Consider the following 19,342-nt stretch of genomic DNA (forward strand, 5'->3'; position numbering starts at 1 on the left):
ATGTGGGGGGTGGAAGCGGTGGTACTTAGGGGGGGCAGCGGTGGTACTTGGGGGGGTGGCAGTGGTGGTACTTGGGGGGTGGCAGCGGTGGTACTTGGGGGTGTGGCAGCAGTGGTACTTGGGGGGTGGCAGCGGTGGTACGTGGGGGGGTGACAACGGTGGTGCCATCCTCTCCCACCACAACTGTTACCTCTTACTGATTCCACCCCCCCCCCCACTGATCTCATCCCTACCCCCCCCCACTGATCTCATCCCTATCCCCCCCATCACCTCTGTTGTAGAAGTGATGGGGGTAGAGATGAGATCAGTAAGAAGCAGAGGTGGTGGAGGTTTGGTTGGATTGACTGCAATCCATTACTTACTTCCGCCACCGTGCCTTTCCTCATGGGGAAAGCACCTCCCCTCCACTCGATTGGTGTCAGCTGACTTCATTTTTCAGTGTCCACCCCGCCTCTCTACAGTCTTTCTCTCTGGATAGGTGGGCTTGACGGTGCAGAGTCTTTTTCAGCCAGTGTTCTCTCTGCTCAGCGGGCGAAAGCCCCCCTCCCCGCGGCAGAACGAACGGGCAGGCGACGTGGCTGCGGCGGGCCTTCCAGTAGTCAGCAAAGCCATATTGACGGTCCCTCGCACTGGCACACGGGTGGGCCCCCCTGAAGTGGCAGATTTGCAGGGCCCAGTCGCAAGTGCGACTGTGGCGACCCCGATACAAGTAATTCCGCCACTGGTGCCAATAATCCTCTCATGGAGTTCCTGATTAGTATTATGTCATGCTCTCAAAAAAGGAAGGGACCGATCATTGCGTAGTATGTTCAACTTTTATTGTAAAAATATAAATGTAAAAATCACACTCACACTCCAGATTGGCACCGAGTCTTTCCAGCAGTGCTAAGCCAAAGCCGATCTACAGCATGTGGATCACCGCGGCTGGCGTGCGCTCCACGCCTCAGTTCCGTGCGGGTCAGTGGCAGGAAGTGACGTATGACGTCCGACGTTTACCCACAAGCCTCTACGCATTTCGCAATCTACCGTGCGTCATCAGGAAGCTTTGGCCCTTTGTTTAAAAAGTTTGGAGACCCCTGTTACAGAGTCTTATAGAGGTTATGCTGTACAGCCACATATTACCCTGCCTAGATCATCAGGCCTGCACTGTAACCAGAGAAGATGACCAGACAGCTGAAATACTGTGTAATGTTGCATCTGCTGGGAAATATCCAGCATTAGATTCTTCCTTAACAGGTGTAGGAAGAGACCTTTTTTTATTAATACTTTACTGTCTTGCATTAGGCACTCTTATTCTAAGCCATGGGTCTTCAAACTACGGCCCTCCAGTTGTTGAGGAACTACAATTCCCATCATGCCTAGTCATGTCTGTGAATGTCAGAGTTTTACAATGCCTCATGGGATGTGTAGTTCCGCAACAGCTGGAGGGCCGTAGTTTGAGGATCTCTGTAAGCCATGGAATAGGCAGAAATTCCTAACAAAAAATCAATCAACCTTGGGTAGACCATCATAGTTGCCAACATTTGTCCAGGGACACTTTGCAGCACAGCTATTAATTAATTACCACACTCACTTCCCCGAAGCTACACCCACTACGCATAATCTTCGCCAGGCGAAGATTATGCGGAGTGGGTGGAGCTTTGGCGAAGTGAGTGTGGTAATTAATTAATAGCTGTGCTGCAAAGTGTCCCTGGAAATTTTTTAAAAATGTTGGCAACTATGGACCATGTGACCCATGCCTATCACATGACTTGTTGCAGGATAAGGCATTCCCATGGACAAATCTTGATGATAACTACAAGGGATGTCCCGATACCGATACTAGTATCAGTATCGGTACCGATATCAAGCATTTCCCAGAGTACTTGTACTCGGGGGAAATGCTCCAATGCCTCAGCCGATACCTGGGCAGTCAGGGTGATCGGTGCGGCAGGGGAGTTGGAAGTCTTCTCCGTGCTGTCTCCCCCCCCCCCTGTGCTCCGTGTGCTGCCTACTCCTTCTCCCTCCCCCCGTGCTCCGTGTGCTGCCTTCTCCTTCTCCCCCCCCTGTGCTGCCTTCTCCTTCACCCCCCCTCGTGCTCCGTGTGCTGCCTTCTCCTTCTATCTCCCCCCCCCCCCCTGCTCCGTGTGCTGCCCCCTCTGTGCCGTCTTCTCCCCCCTCCGTGCCGGAGGTAGGAGCCGCTAAATCCAGCTCCTACCTTTTCCGAATGGACAGAGTCAGTGATAACCTGTGTTTACGATGCTTCAGTTTATGAATGGAGGCAGCTTCTCTCCATTCATTTTAGCTGAGGCTGCAGAGAAAGGGACTGGGGAAACGGTGTCCTTAGTCCCTTTCTCTGTCTCAAAGAGGAGATATCAGAGGTTTGTTAAGACCCCTGATATCTCTCCAAAGACCCTCAACAGGGCTGATTAAAAAAAAAAACAATTGCAATAAATAATAATAAAAAAAATATATATAAAATAAAATGTAAATAATAATAATAATAATAATAAAAAAAAAAAACACACTGAATCCACCACCACCCCCCCCCTAAAAAAAAGTAAAAAAAAAAATTGTACAAAAAAAAGTAAAAAAGAAAATTGTATAAAAAAATAAATAAAAATACCGCCACTGTCACATGACATTAAAAAAAGTATCGGTATTCGGTATCGGCGAGTACTTGAAAAAAAGTATCGGTACTTGTACTCGGTCTCAAAAAAGTGGTATCGGGACAACCCTAATAACTACATCTCTTTGGTATCCCTGGCAGTACTTGGCTTATGGCGCGGACTCCAACGGCAGCGGGGTGTCAATGTTTCTAGAGATGATTCGCCTATTTCATCAACTGTACAGCGACTGGCGGACTCAGCCCAGGTCTGCATTGTCTTGTTTTTAAAGCAATAGTTCTCTATAGAATGATAGATAATTACAGACAAAATAACAAATATTCATGTACATTAGAGGTGCTGAAATTAATCGCGGCATCGCCATTCGGGTGTCATCGATACACGCGACCGGGAAAATCGATTTCCGGGTGAGTTGCCCCGCCCTTCCCCGGAGAGCGCTCCAAGCATATAGCCGTTAACCCCCTTGGCGCTGAGCGTATGAGGCCTCAGCTTTAGGGGGTTATACCGGGATGATGCCCACAGCTGCAGGCATCATCCCAGTATATTTTTGGAGCGGGCGGTCGTCTTTCCAGGGATAACTACCGATGCAGCTAAAAACCACTCGGTTGTTATCCTGGAGGAGCGGGAGGGAACACCCGTCCCACCGGGAGACGCGATCCGCGAGCCGCCACTTCCGGCAGCTAGAGACAGATTGGCACGAAGCCGGAGACGGCTTCGTTCCAGTCTGTATGTAAACACGGAAGCGACTTCACAATGTCACTTCCGGTTTACTCGGCAGCCAGCGGCGCCGGGTGTAAAAAAAAAAAAAATACAGGGCCAGATTCTCGTAGATCGGTGTATCCGATTTACGTTACGCCTCCGCAACTAAGACAGGCAAGTGCTGTATTCTCAAAGCACTTGCTCCGTAAGTTGCGGCAGCATAGCGTAAATAGGCCGGCGTAAGCCCGCCTAATTCAAATTTGGAACAGGGGGGCGTGTTTTATGTAAATAACTTGTGACCCGACGTGATTGACGTTTTTCACGAACGGCGAATATGCCAGTGTGCATTGCTCCAAAGTACGTCGCAAGGACGTATTGGTTTCGACGTGAACGTAAATGACGTCCAGCCCCATTCACGGACGACTTACGCAAACAACGTAAAATATTCAAAATTTGACGCGGGAACGACGTCCATACTTAACATTGGTACGCCGCATGTACGCCACCATATAGCAGGGGTAACTTTACGTCGGGAAAAGCCTAACGTAAACGGCGTATCTGTACTGCGTCGGCCGGGCGTACATTCGTGAATTTGCGTATCTAGCTAATTTACATATTTCTTGGCGTAAATTAGCGTACACGCCCCTAGCGGCCAGCGTAAATATGCAGTTAAGATCCGACGGCGTAACAGACTTACGCCGGTCGGATCTAATAGAAATCTATGCGTAACTGATTCTAAGAATCAGGCGCATAGATACGACGGCTCAGACTCAGACGCCGTCGTATCTCTTTTGAGAATCTGGCCCACAGTATTCAGGATCGCCGTTTTCAGCGATCTGAATACTTTAAAGTGTAAAGGAGGGACTGGAGGTCTTTTAGACCCCCGATCCCTCCATAAAGAGTACCTGTCACCACCTATTACTGTCACAAGGAATGTTTACTTTCCTTGTGACAGCAATAAAAGTGATCAAAATTTTCCTTTTTAAAAAAACAACAACAATGTAAAAAAAAGTAATCTATAAATAAATAAGAAAAAAAATTCAAAAATGTAAAGCGCCCCCACCCCCGCGAGCTCACGCAGCAAAGAAAACGCATACGCATGTAACGCCCCGCATATGTAAACGTATTTAAATCACACACGTGAGGTATCTGCGCGATCGTCATAGCGAGAGAAATAATTCTAGCACCAGACCTCCTCTGTAACTCTAATGCAAAGTACACACGATTGGTTCATCCGATGAAAACGGACCGATGGATTTTTTCATCAGATATCCGATGAAGCCGACTTTCATCAGTCTTGCCTACACACCATCAGTTAAAAAAACGATCGTGTCAGAACGTGGTGATGTAAAACACGACGACGTGCTGAGAAAAATTAAGTTCAATGCTTCCGAGCATGCGTCGACTTGATTCTGGGCATGCGTGGATTTTTTAACTGATGGACGTGCCCACAGACGATCGTTTTTTTCTATCGTTTTTTTAACCATCAGATAATTTTAAAACAAGTTCCTAGTTTTTTAACCCGATGGATAAAAAACCGATGGGGCCCACACACGATCGGTTCGTCTGATGAAAACGGTCCATCAGACCATTTTCATCAGACAAACCGATCGTGTGTACGCGGCATTACCTGGTAATTTTTTTTAAAGCGTCACCTATGGAGATTTTTAGGTACCGTAGTTTGTCGCCATTCCACGAGTGTGCACAAAAATACACTCACCTGTCCCACAATCCAGCGACATGGCCACCCGAACCCTCCATTCTCTCCCCCGCCTGTCCACTGGGCTGGCAATACTACTGTGGGTGCGCATGTCTCACTGCGCTGTCCTGCATAGCCGGGCAATCTTCTGAAACTAGCTATGACTAAGCACTAGTTTCAGTGCGAAACGCGTCGGGTTTTATTTGTAGTGCTGTCCTTCTTTTAATAAAGGCTACAATTTGTTCAGAGTGTGGCTGTCCAGAGACAATTTTTGTTTCTGCCTTGCCTGTGATGTGTCCCAGAAGATTGCAGGGAGGAAGTCCCGCCTAGGCGGCCCAAGCGGGCTCATCAGTAATCGTGATGCACAGTGATGCATCGCGGAATCAAATTGAATCGTTGACCAGGTAATCAAATCGAATCGTAAGACCAGTGACGACGCGCACCTCTAATGTACATAGGTGGGCAGATGTGGATAGACAGCCCATTGAGATACACATGTAGATTTGTTGTGTTTTCTTTAAGGTATAACATGGTCTTCGCTCTAACCGGAGGTGGGAAGTTCAATTATCATGGAAGCAAACGATGGCTAGAGGAACATCTGGACCATTCTGGTATGTGCATTCCATTGACATTGCTTTTGTATCCACAGAACAAATCCAATTATTAAAAGCAAAGTAACAATCTTGATCTGTTTAAAATAAAAATCCCTACTGAATGAATCAATAAGCTCACCTATACATTTATTGCGTGTCTCCATACACCTCGCTCACACCGCAGACAGGACTGAAATAGAAGAGATAAAATCTGCTGGCTCGGGCTTCAACCAATCAGGGGTCCTGAACCGTAGTCAGACAGGGGCCTGGGATATTTTTCAAAAACTTTCCATGTCCCAACAATCACCCACATCTGTTACATAGGGCAGGTCTCGTTAAGCCTAGTGAGACTGGGGCACATACAATTCTTCCAAAACCTTCCATGCCTTAACAGTCAACCATATCTGTTACCTAGGACAGGTGTCTCAACCCTAGTGACACTGGGGCACATGAAATGATTCCAAAACCTTCCATGCTTTAACGGTCAACTATATCTATTACCTCGAGCAGGGGTCTTCAACCCTAGTGGGACTGGGGCCCATGAAGCTCTTCTAAAACCTTACATGCCCCAACAGTCACCATATCTGTTGTATAGAGCAGGTGTCCTCAACCGTAGTGACACTGGGGCACATGAAATTATTCCAAAACCTTCCATGCCTTAACAGTCAACCATATCTGTTGCCTAGAATGGGTGTCCTCAACCCTAGTGGGACTGGAGCCCACAAAGTTCTTCCAAAACATTCCATGCCCCAACCGTCAACCATATCTGTTGCATAGAACAGGTGTCCTCAACCCTAATGGGACTGGGGCCCATGAAACTCTTCCAAAACCCTTCATGCCCCAACAGTCACCATATCTGTTGTCTAGGTGTCCTCAATCCCAGTGGGACTGGGGCCCATGAAATTCCTCCAAAACCTACCATGCCCCAACTATCAACCATATCTGTTGCCTAGAACAGGTGTCCTCAACCCTAGTAGGACTGGGGCCCATGAAACTCTTCCAAAACCTCCCATGCCCCAACAGTCCACAAATGTGTTGTCTAGAGCAGGTGTCCTCAACCCTAGTGAGACTGGGGCCCATGAAATTCCTCCAAAACCTATAATGCCCCAACAGTCAACCATATCTGTTGCCTAGAACAGGTGTCCTCAACCCTAGTGGGACTGGGGCCCACAAAGTTCTTCCCAAACCTTCCATGCCCCAACAGTCAACCATATCTGTTATCTAGAACAGGGGTCCTCAACCTTGGTGGGACCAAGGCCCAGTAAATCCTTCCAAAAACCTCAATGTCCCAATAGTAAGTTTATACTCATACATTAAAAGCATGGGAATGTAAAATAGTTACCCATTTGTTACAGACAGCTCCCAATCTCTGTTTATCGGGAGCCAGCAGTACGGGCTCCCATCGAGTCATTTACAGTGATCAGAAAATCTGTCCCACCTACTGGTGTTAGGACCCATTTAAAGGGGCCACCAGGGGGCGGGAAGAGGTCAAAAGGGGAGCCTTCGCTCGAAAATATAAGTTACTGTAATTTTAATAGAAACAATGAAAGAATAACCCCGTTAAATCATTGGTTTTCATTGGGATAGAAGCTCCTAGAGGAGAACAGCTCCCAAATCATTGGCGTTAATGAGATTGTGGCCCCCAGAGAATAGCCCCCAAATCATTGGCATCAGTGAAATAGTGCCTTCTCCATGTGAGAATAGCCTATCATTTAATTGTTGCTGGCTAGATAGTGGCCCTCAGGAGAGAATACCTCTTTAAATCATTAGTGTCAGTGGTGGCGCCAAGTGGAATAGCCTTAAAATCTTTGGTGTGAGTAGCATAGTGGCCCCTATGGAAGAATGACTCTTTAAATCATTAATATCGGTGGAATAATGGTCCCAAAGGGAATATCCCAAATCATTGGTGTCAAGTAAAATAGTGGTCCCAAAGGTAGAATGGGCCCCAAATCATTAGTCTCAGTGGGGCAGCAGCCCTCCCGGGGAGAATATCTCTAAGGCCTCGTACACACGATAGGATAGCCAGAGGAAAACGCTCTGAAGGACCGTTTTCATCGGTCCAAACCGATCGTGTGTGGGCCCCATAGGTTATTTAAACTTCGGTTAAAAAAATAGGAACTTGCTTTAAAATTGAACCGATGGACGCCAACCGATAGGTCAAAACCGATCGGGAGGAGGTATTTATCGGGAGGAGGTAATTCCGAAAATGTTGTGGCAATGGGAACCTATGGATGATGTCACAGTTCTGGAAATTCATAGTCATTGTCAAGCACACCCCTTTTCCTCCCTCCCATTTAGAATGGCAGCTGCAGCTAGGAGGATTGAGGAAATAAGTTGAAAAAAATTACACTGTTTAGTTTACTAAGGTATATCTTCTGCAGTTTGATTGGTCCATTGCCGTGACTATTGGATTTCTCTGATACTTTCTCTCCTAGAAACCAGTGTCCTCCATGAGAACGTGGCATTCGTCCTGTGTTTGGACACCCTGGCCAATGGTGACGCTCTCCACCTTCACGTCTCACGGCCACCACCAGAGGGCAGCGCACAGTGGGAGTTCCTGAGGCAGCTGCAGCTGGTACACCAACCATTTCTAATATGTGATTAGTCTCTTCAGCTTGCCCCCCCCCCCTTTTTTTTGGAACACCCAAAAGCTGAGCCTGTAATTCTGCATGCCAGGGATTCCCAACTCCACCCATCGGAGTCCCTTTACTAAATATACACACCCTGATAAGCCAGTAGGGCAATACTGACACCTCAACTGCATTACAGGCTGCTGGAAATGTTGCTGAGAGTTGCACGAGGTTGCACTCCCATCCAAAAGCCCTAGCATCTTGGGACATTTATAGCTAGATTCAGAAAGATTTACGCCAGCATATCAGTAGATACGCCAGCGTAAATCTGAATTTGCGCTGTTGTAAGTTTAAGTGTATCCTCAAACTGAGATACACTTAAAGTGGGGGTTCACCCGAAAATTTTTTTTTACCATTAGATTGAGGCTAATTGTGGGAAGCAGAATCGGGTGTTTTTTTTTTAAATCAATGCAGTACATACCGTTTTAGAGAGCGATCTTCTCCGCCGCTTCCAGGTATGATCTGCGGGACTGGGCGTTCCTATTTGATTGACAGGCTTCCGACCTTCGCATACAGCGCGTCACGAGTTGCCGAAAGAAGCCGAACGTCGGTGCGGCTCTATACGGCGCCTGCGCACCAACGTTCGGCTACTTTCGGCAACTCGTGACGCGCTGTATGCAACGGTCGGAAGCCTGTCAATCAAATAGGAACGCCCAGTCCCACAGATCATACCCGGAAGCCGCGGAAAACATCTAGCTCTAAAACGGTATGTACTGCATTGATTTAAAAAAAAACACCCGATTGTGCTTCCCACAATTAGCCTCAATCTAATGTTAAAAATTAGTTTTTCGGTGAACCCCCACTTTAAACCTAGCTAAGATACGACAGCCTGCACCGTCGTATCTTAGGGTGCAATATTTAGGCTGGCCCGCCAGGTGGCGCTTCTGTTGAGTTTGGCGTAGAATATGTAAATGACTAGATACGCCGATTCACAAACGTACGCTTGCCCGTCGCAGTAAAGATACGCCGTTTACGTAAGGTGATTCCCGGCGTAAAGTTATTCCATCAAATAGCTGGACTAGTCAATGTTAAGTATGGCCGTCGTTCCCGCGTCGAAATTTGAAAATTTTACGTCGTTTGCGTAAGTCGTCCGTGAATAGGGCAGGACGTCATTTACGTTCACGTCAAAACCAATACGTCCTTGCGGCGTACTTTGGAGCAATGCGCACTGGGATATGTACACGGACGGCAATCACGTCGGGTCACAAGTAATTTACATAAAACACGTCCCCCACATCCTCATTTGAATTAGGAGCACTTACGCTGGCCGATTTACGCTTACGGCGGCGTACCATAAATACGATACGCTACGCTGCCTTAAAGATGCGCGCCCCTACCTGAATCCAGCTATTATATGGCAATTCCATAAAATAGCCCTATATGTGAACAAAGCACACTTAGGGCTCTAGTTTTATATATTTATTTTTTTCAGCGAATATTCACACAGCTTTCACCCAAAAATTCACATATTTTTAAAATTAAAAACATTTAAAAAAAAAGTGTGATTTAAGGGGGAAATTTGTGTGGATCCTGCGTGAAAACATTTATAATTAGGGCTGTTCGAAATCATGGGGCCCCATACAGCCTACCTGACAGACCCCTACCACCCACCCTCCCTGCCCCGGCCAAAAGTGACTGAGAACATAGATTTATCAGTCCCTTTCTCTGCAGCCTCAGCTGCACAGATGAATAGGAAGGCTTCCTGCTCATATACAAACTGAATCACAGTAAACATAGTTTACTACGCATCAGTGATGAATGAACACAAGAGTAGCTCCAAGGGGAGTGGGCTCTGACCAAGCACACCGCTTGATGACTCTCAGAGGGCTGGCACAACCATAACACACCTCTCAATGACTCTCACGTGACGTGACCAAAGCCCACTTCTTGATGGCTCTCAGGGGGCGGGCACCGACAAAGCACACCTATCAATAACTATCAAGGGGTGGGTTCAGACAAAGCACACCTCTCAATAACTATCAGGGGGCAGGCACAGCCAAAACACACCTCTCAATGACTCTCAGGGGGTGGGAACAGCCACAGCACACTTCTTGATGGTTCTCAGGGGGTGGGCACAGACAAAGCCCACCTCTCAATAACTATCAGGGGGTAGGCTTAGACATAGGCGTGCGCACAGGGTGTGCCGGGTGTGCCTGGGCACACCCTAATCACCCCATGTGCATTAGCATTATCCAGGGGTGGCACCAGGTGGGGGGTTGGGGTCCCAGTGGCCAGTGTAAATGCCCCCAATTATATTAAAGGCTAGGTTCAACTGTAGGAACACATTACACCTATACATAGGATGTAACAATATATGCTCCCAATCAACTGTCTCCCACCAACAGAGCCTCCTCCCTGTGACAGCAGGTGGCGCTCACGTGTGTTTGAGCTTCGGGGTGCACACCCTAATACAATAGGCTGCGCACACCTATGGGCTTAGACAAAGCACACCCCTCAATGACTAATGGGTGGGCACAGCCAAAATACACCCCTAATGGCTCTTAGGGGGCTGGCACTGACGATCCTCACCTCTCAATAACTCTTAGGGAGATAGGCTCAGACAAAGCACACCTCTAAATTATTCTCAGTGGGCGGGCACAACCAAGGCACACTTCTTACAAGCACTCAGGGGGTGGGCACAAACAAAGCCCACCTCTCAATAACTCTAAGGGGAGTGGGCTCTGACAAAGCACACCTCTCGACGACTCTCAGGGGACTGGCACAACCATAACACACCTCTCAATGACTTTCAGGGGAGGAGCACAGCCAAAGCACACTTCTTGATGGCTCTTAGGGGGCGGGCACAGACAAAGCACACCTCTCAATGACTCTCAGGGGTGGAGCACAGCCAAAAAAAACTTCTTCATGGCTCTCAGGGGGTGGACACAGACAAAGTCCACCTCTCAATAACTATCAGGGGGTGGGTTCAGACAAAGCACACCTTTCAATAATTATTAAGGGGCAGGCATAGCAAAAACACACCTCTCAATGACTCTCAAGGGGCGGGGACAGCCAAAGCATACTTTTTGATGGCTCTCAGGGGGTGGACACAGAAAAAACACACCTCTCAATAACTATCGGGGGGTTGGCCAAGACAAAGCTCACCTCTCAATTACTCTTAGGGGCTGAGCATAGCCAAAGCACACTTATTGATGGCTCTCAGGGGGTGGGCACAGAAAAAGCACACCTCTCAATAACTATCAGGGGGTGGGTTCAGACAAAGCACACCTTTCAATAATTATCAAGGAGCAGGCATAGCTAAAACACACCTCTCAATGACTCTCAGGGGACGAGCACAGCCAAAGTACACTTCTTCATGGCTCTCAGGGGGTGGACACAGAAAAAGCCCACCTCTCAATAACTATCAGGGGGCAGGCACAGCCAAAACACCCCTCTCAATGACTCTCAAGGGGCGGGAACAGCCAAAGCATACTTTTTGATGGCTCACAGGGGGTGGACACAGAAAAAGCACACCTCTCAATAACTATCGGGGGGGTTGGCCCAGACAAAGCTCACCTCTCAATTACTCTTAGGGGCTGAGCACAGCCAAAGCACACTTATTGATGGCTCTCAGGGGGTGGGCACAGACAAAGCCTATTTCTTGATTGCTCTCATGGGATGATCAAAAACAAAGCTCACCTCTCAATGACTTTCAGGGGGCAGGAACAGCCAAAACACACCTCTCAATTACTCTGAGGGGGCAGGAACAGCCAAAACACACCTCTCAATTACTCTGAGGGGGCAGGAACAGCCAAAGCAAACTTCTTAATGGCTCTCAGGGGGCAGGCACTGACAAAGTCCATCCCTCAATAACTCTCATGGGGGGTGGGCTCAGACAAAGCACACCTCTCAATTACTCTCAGGGGGTGAGCACAGCAAATAGCATGCCGCCCAATGACTCTCAGGGGACGGGTACAGCCAAAGCACATTTCTTGATGGCTTTCAGGTAGTTGGCAGAGACAAAGCCCACTTTTAAATGACTCTCAGGGGGCATGCTCAGATGAAGCACACCTCTAATTTATTCCCATGGGGGCGGGCACTGATAAAGCATGTCTCTCAATGACTTTTATGGGGGCAGGCAGTGAAAAAACTCTCCTCTCAATGGTTCTTATGGGCCGAGCACTGACAAGAATTTACTCTGGTTCTCTTTACAACGACCCCAGCTTTAGTAATGGAAACAAACCTGTTCATAGGTTACATTTTAATATCTACACTCAACCATTAGAAGCCATAGAAAGTTTATTTTTTATTTACTTTTTGACAAGAGCTAAGCTTTAAGAGCAAACTGTGTAAAACTTCCAGACTTTAACGTAGCTGCAGTTTTGTCTTTCACTGGTTGTCTTTTCTTGAAGCTCTTATTCTCATACTGACTGGTCCCCTTTGCCATTCTCCAGGCCACACAGTCTCCCCCATCTCGGGGTCTGAATTTTTCACTCATCCACAAGAAGATAAATTTAGGGGAGAATTTCCTGGCATGGGAACACGAGCAGTTCAGCTTGCGCCGTCTCCCAGCTTTTACGGTGTCTCATCTGCGCAACCACAAGAGCGGGATGAGGAAGTCTATACTGGACACCAGGTAATCCAGGGTAATGGTTATGGATACCACAGCAAGAAGCCAGAAAACAATATGGCCGGGATTCACATAGCTGAGCGCATTTTTATGCCGGGGTAGCGCATCTCATGTGCACTACGCCGACGTAACACAGAGAGGCAAGCACAGTATTCACAAAGCACTTGCTCCCAACGTTGCGCCGGCGTAGCGTAAATTCCTAGGCGTAAGTCGGCCTAATTCAAAGTAGGTGGAAGTGGGCGTGATACATTTAAATGAACGGTGACCCCATGCAAATGATGGCCTGAACGAATGGCGCATGCACCGTCCCGTGGACGCTTCCCAGTGCGCATGCCCAGAATCACGTCGGAACGAACGCCTAAGATACGTCGAATCACTGAACGTAACCTACGCCCAGCTCTATTCACGTAGTACTACGTAAACAACGTAAAATACGACGGCTGTTCCGTGGTCCATACCTTTGCATGGGATGCGCCTCCTATATGTGGAATAACTTTACGCCGGACGTTCGCCTTACGTAAACGCGTATACTACTGCGACAGGCGCAAGTACGTTCGTGAATCGGCGTATCTCAGTCATTTGCATATTCGACGCGTAAATCAATGGAAGCGCCCCTTGCGGCCAGCGTAAATATGCACCCAAGATACGCCGGCGTAGGAAAGTTACGTCGGTCGGAGGAAGCCTATTTTCAGGCGTATCTAGTTCTATGGGCACGGCGCAGAGATACGACGGCGCACATTTACACTTACGCTGCGTATCTCGAGATACGTCGGCGTGTTACGTGAATCCGGCCCTATATATATATATATATATATATATATATATATATACACACACAGACACACACACAGTATCTTACATAAGTGAGTACACCCCTCTCATTTTTGTACATGTTTTCTCCTATCTTTTCATGTGACAACACTGGAGAAATGACACTTTGTATCTACAATGTTGTGTAGTGAGTGTACAGATTGTATAACGGTGTAAATTTGCTGTCCCCTCAAAATAACTCAACACACAGCCATTAATGTCTAAACCGCTGCCAACAAAAGTGAGTACACCCCTAAGTGAAAATGTCCAAATTGGGCCCAATTAGCCATTTTCCCTCCCCGGTGTCATTTGACTTATTAGTGTTACAAGGTCTCAGGTGTGAATGGGGAGCAGGTGTGTTAAATTTGGTGTTATCGCTCTCACTCTCTCATACTGGTCACTGGAAGTACAACATGGCACCTCATGCCTATAACTCTCTGAGGATCTGAAAAAAAGAATTGTTGCTGTACATAAAGACGGCCTAGGCTAGAAGAAAATTGCCAAGACCCTGAAACTGAGCTTCAGCACGGTGGCCAAGACCATAAAGCGGTTTAACAGGGCAGGGGGAGGTGTTGACTAGTATATTGGATGGGGTGGTGTTGGTTGGTCTATTTGGTGGGGTGCTGTTGGTTAGTCTATGGCAGTGGTTCTCAACACCTGTCCCCAGGACCCACTTAACAGGCCAGATTTTAAGTATTACCTTGGGGAGATGCAGACTAGATTAATGCAATCACCTGTAATGTATTTCAGTTATCTTGCAAACCTGGCCTGTTAGTGTGTCCTGAGGTCAGGAGTTGAGAACCACTGGTCTATGGGGTGGTGTGGTGCTGGTTAGTATATTGGGTGGGGTGTTGTTAGTCTATTGGGCAGGGTGGTGTTGGTTAGTTTATTGAGCAGGGTGATGTTGGTTAGCCTATTGGGTGGGATGGTGTTGGTTGGTCTATTGGATGGGGTAGTGTTTGTTTGTCTTTGGGTGGGGTGTTGTTGATTAGTCTGTTGGGTGGGGTGGTGTTGGCTAGTCTGTTGGGTGGGGTGGTGTTGGTTAGTCTATTGGGTAAGGTGGTGTTAATTCGTTTATTGGGTGGGGTGGTTTTGGTTAGTCTATTGGGTGGGATGGTGTTGGTTAGTCTGTTGGGTGGGGTGGTGTTGGCTAGTCTGTTGGGTGGGGTGATGTTGGTTAGTCTATTGGGTAAGGTGGTGTTGATTTGTTTATTGGGTGGGGTGGTTTTGGTTAGTCTGTTGGGTGGGGTGGTGTTGGCTAGTCTGTTGGGTAAGGTGGTGTTGATTCGTTTATTGGGTGGGGTGGTTTTGGTTAGTCTGTTGGGTGGGATGGTGTTGGTTAGTCTGTTGGGTGGGATGGTGTTGGTTAGTCTGTTGGGTGGGATGGTGTTGGTTAGTCTGTTGGGTAAGGTGGTGTTGATTCGTTTATTGGGTGGGGTGGTTTTGGTTAGTCTGTTGGGTGGGATGGTTTTGGTTAGTCTGTTGGGTGGGATGGTGTTGGTTAGTCTGTTGGGTGGGATGGTGTTGGTTAGTCTGTTGGGTGGGATGGTTTTGGTTAGTCTGTTGGGTGGGATGGTTTTGGTTAGTCTGTTGGGTGGGATGGTGTTGGTTAGTCTGTTGGGTGGGATGGTGTTGGTTAGTCTGTTGGGTGGGATGGTTTTGGTTAGTCTGTTGGGTGGGATGGTTTTGGTTAGTCTGTTGGGTGGGGTGGTGTTGGTTAGTCTGTTGGGTGGGATGGTGTTGGTTAGTCTGTTGGGTGGGATGGTGTTGGTTAGTCTGTTGGGTAAGGTCATGTTGATTAGTCAATTGGATGTGGTGGTGCTCTTTGGTCTATTGGGTGGTTAGTGGTGTTGGGCAAATAATGTTTTTTTTTGGTGGAGGGTTGTATGTATGTAAATGTTTTTAACCACTTCAGCGCTGTCGCATTTTGAATTGCAATTGCGCAGTTATGCAACACTGTACCCAAACAAAATTTTTATTATTTTGTTCACACAAATAAAGCTTTCTTTTGGTGGTATTTAAAGCGGTTGTAAACCCGCATAAATTTTTATTTTATTTTTTACACCTGCACGGAAAAAGCCATAATGAGCTAGTATGCACCGCATATTAGCTCATTATGGAAATACTTACCTCGGAACGAGGTAGGGAACTTACCTGGTCCACGCCGAGCCGAGCGTGTCTTCCGGGTATTGCCGCTCCAGCGCTGTGAGATGACGTGCGGGAGATTTCCTTTCCGGCATGGGTCGGCGGGACCGGCCCTTCATCCGAGGATTCCCCCTGCGCATGCGCCGCTGCAATCAGCGGCGCATTGCGAGGGGAATATCTCCTAAACCGTACAGGTTTAGGAGATATTCTTTATACCTACAGGTAAGCCTTATTATAGGCTTACCTGTAGGCAAAAGTGAAAAAAGTGGGTTTACAACCACTTTAATCACCATTGGCTTTTATATTTTTTTGCTAAATAAACAAAAAAAGGACAGAAAGAAAATAATTTTTTTTTTTTTTCAAAATTTTCAGTTATAAAATTTTGCAAATACCGGTAAATAATCTTTCTTCATACATTTAGGCCAAGATGTATTCTGTTATATTTCTTTTGTGAAAATAACCCAAATCAGTGTATATTATTTAGTTTGTAGGAAAGTTATAGGGCCAGATTCAGATACCTTTAGGCGGGCGTAGCGTATCTCCTATACGCTATGCCGCCGTAACTTTGACAGGCAAGTCCCGTATTCAGAAACAATTTACGCCAGAAGTTACGGCGGCGTAGCGTATACGGGCCGGCGTAAGCCCGCCTTATTCAAAACTGGCTGGAACGACGCATGCGCCGTCCGTGAAAGTATCCCAGTGCGCATGCTCCAAATTACGCCGCAAATAGTCAATGCTTTCGACGTGAACATAACTTACGCAAAACCCTATTCGCGAACGACTTACGCAAACGACGTAAAAAAATTGACGCTGGCCCGACGTCCATACTTAACATTGCGTACGCCTCATAGAGCAGGGGTAACTATACGCCGGAAAAAGCCTTACGCAAACGACGTAAAAAAATGCGCCGGGCGCACGTACGTTTCTGAATCGGCGTATCTAGCTCATTTGCATATTCAACGCGTAAATCTCCGGAAGCGCCACCTAGCGGCCAGCGTAAATATGCAATTAAGATACGACGGTGTAAGAGACTTACGCCGGCCGTATCTTACTAAAATTCGGGCGTATCTTGCTTTCTGAATACAGAAAGAAGATACGCCGGCGCTTCCTCGAACTTATGCGGCGTATCAATAGATACGCCGACGTAAATTCTACCTGAATCTGGCCCATAGAGTCCACAATCTATGGGATATATATCTGAAAATTGACCAGTCCTGATGTACTGACTGCCGATCTCATTTCTTGAGGCCCAAAAATATCCCCCAAATGACCCCTTTTTGGAAGGTAGACAGTCCAAGGTCATTAGTAAGAGGTGGCATGGCAGTTTTTTTGAAGTTGTCATTTTTTGTCATAATGTTTTGGTAAATGAAGATTTTTTTTTTTAACATACTGTCACCAGAGCAGTACAGTGTCATCATATAACAGTTGTGGCAATGATCATGGTTATATTGCTCTGGCCAAAGTGTGGTTGAAAAAACAAAAAAAAATGTGTATATATCATTGCTATATGCAAGCATTTACGAAATTAAATCAATTCATTCAGTTTGTTTTGATGTGATTAGCTGTGATTGGCCACAGATGATCACATGGCACAGATGGGCCATGATTGGCCCAGTCTGTACCATGTTATCACTGTGACCAATCACAGCTAGCAACACAATTGCATACAATTGATGACTTGAAAGGAAACCATCCATTGTTTACAAGTGTCATATGACCTGCTGTGATTGGTTACAGCGGTCACATGGTACCGGCAGCGGGGGCCGTTACAGTGATCAGTCTCTGGCTGTGTCTGGTGGATGCAGCCAGTGACAGATTGCCTGCAGTGTGACCCTGCGATCAGGAAGGACGTCATATGATGTCCACTCAGATCGACAAGAGGCCTACCCCGGCATCATCCACCAATAGGCCGGGAGGGTACCAGTTAATCTTTTCTTAACCACTTTCCGCCCGGTCAATAGTAAATTGACGTCCGGGAAGTGGTTCTGTTATCCTGACTGGACGTCTATTGACATCCAGCAGGATAACATGCCGGCGTGCGCCTCACTCGCGTCTGACAGACGCGAGGAGAGCCGATCGGCAGCTCTCCTGACAGGGGGGGTTTGCGCTGATTGTTTATCAGCGCAGCCCCCCCCACGGAAGCCCAGACTGGACCACCAGGGACAGGGCCGCTGAGAGGCCAGTACAACTGGCCCTGTTGTACCGGGCCCGGCAACCTGATCAGAAAAGTAAGTTAATGCAAAAAAAAATCCTCCAACCATGTCCCTAAAACGTCGATCTGCTGCAATATGGCATTAGCGGCATGGGTGGCACTGTCTGCAGGTAGCACATGCGTTATGGCCTATAACACATGTGCTGCCTGCAGAGACAGTGCCACCCATGCCGCCAATTTCAATAATGTGCTGCAGACAGTGCCACCCATGCCATAATGTGCTGCAGACAGTGCTACCCATGCTGCCAATGGCATTATGCCATTAATGGCATGGGTGGCACTGTCTGCAGCACAATATGGCATTGGCGGGCGGCATGGCATGGGTGGCACTGTCTGAAGCACAATATGGCATCTGGGGAGGGGCCAGGGGTGGAGCTGAAGGAGGGACCAGGGGTGGAGCTGAAGGGGGCTCTGTCAGGTAGGCTGTACGTGGCCCCGTGATTTCTATCAGCGGCCCTGACCAGGGAAGCCGCCAGGACCACCAGGGAAGTCCCAAGCATGTGGATGGCCAGGTACATCCCACATGGCCATCTACATATGCAAATTGATGCCAAATATGTGCCAATCAGTGCCCACAAATGGGCACTGATTGGCACCATTATGAAAGACCGCAAATCAATGATGCCCAGCAATGCCACCCATAAGTGCCATCCAGTGTCCATCAGTGCCCATAAGTACCAATCAGTGGCACCATAAGTACCCATCAGTGCTGCCTATTGGTGCCCATCAGTGCCGCCTATTGGTGCCCATCAGTGCCACATACCAGTGCCACCTATCAGTGCCGCCTTTCAGTGCCCATTAATGCCGCCTATCAGTGTCCGTCAGTGCCACCTCATCAGTGCCACCTCATTGGTGCCACCTCATCAGTGCCACCTCATTGGTGCCGCCTTATCAATGCCCGTGATCGAAGTAGAAAATCTACTTATTTACAAAAAAAAATAACAGAAACAAAGAAAACCTTTTTTTTTTCCAAATTTTTTGTAATTTTTTATTTTTTGCGCAAAAAAAAAACAACCCCAGAGGTGATCAAATACCACCAAAAGAAAGCTCTATTTGTGGGGAAAAAATGATAAAAATTGTTTGGGTACAGTGTAGCATGACCGAGCAATTGTCACTCAAATTGCGACAGCGCTGAAAGCTGAAAATTGGCTTGGGCAGGAAGGTGCGTAGGTGCCTGGTTAAAGAAAACCTATTACTTTCATTGTTTTATCACAGTGATGACTTGTTAGCCCTCTTGTAGTGGGGAAAAAAAAAACGAAAAAAAAAAAATTATATTTTATTTTTATTTTTAATGATTTTTATTTATTTAATTTTACTACATTTTTTAACACCCTCTGCTCCCACATGCACGCTCCTATGAAGGTACAAGCGAGCCTAG

At 47.3% G+C, this 19,342-nt stretch overlaps 1 protein-coding gene across 1 annotated transcript in view; it reads left to right on the plus strand.

Moving 5' to 3' along the window:
- LOC120924643 (nicalin-1-like) overlaps positions 1 to 19,342 on the plus strand; it is an 82,598-nt gene that overhangs the window by 21,244 nt on the left and 42,012 nt on the right. Inside the window, exons 6-9 of the mRNA XM_040335647.1 lie at positions 2,750 to 2,853; positions 5,527 to 5,615; positions 8,033 to 8,172; positions 12,622 to 12,803. Coding sequence (XP_040191581.1) covers positions 2,750 to 2,853; positions 5,527 to 5,615; positions 8,033 to 8,172; positions 12,622 to 12,803 — 515 coding nt within the window. The remainder of the gene's footprint in view (positions 1 to 2,749; positions 2,854 to 5,526; positions 5,616 to 8,032; positions 8,173 to 12,621; positions 12,804 to 19,342) is intronic.

The sequence above is a fragment of the Rana temporaria genome, chromosome 1, assembly GCF_905171775.1.
Source record: "Rana temporaria chromosome 1, aRanTem1.1, whole genome shotgun sequence".
NCBI classification, from domain to species: domain Eukaryota; kingdom Metazoa; phylum Chordata; class Amphibia; order Anura; family Ranidae; genus Rana; species Rana temporaria.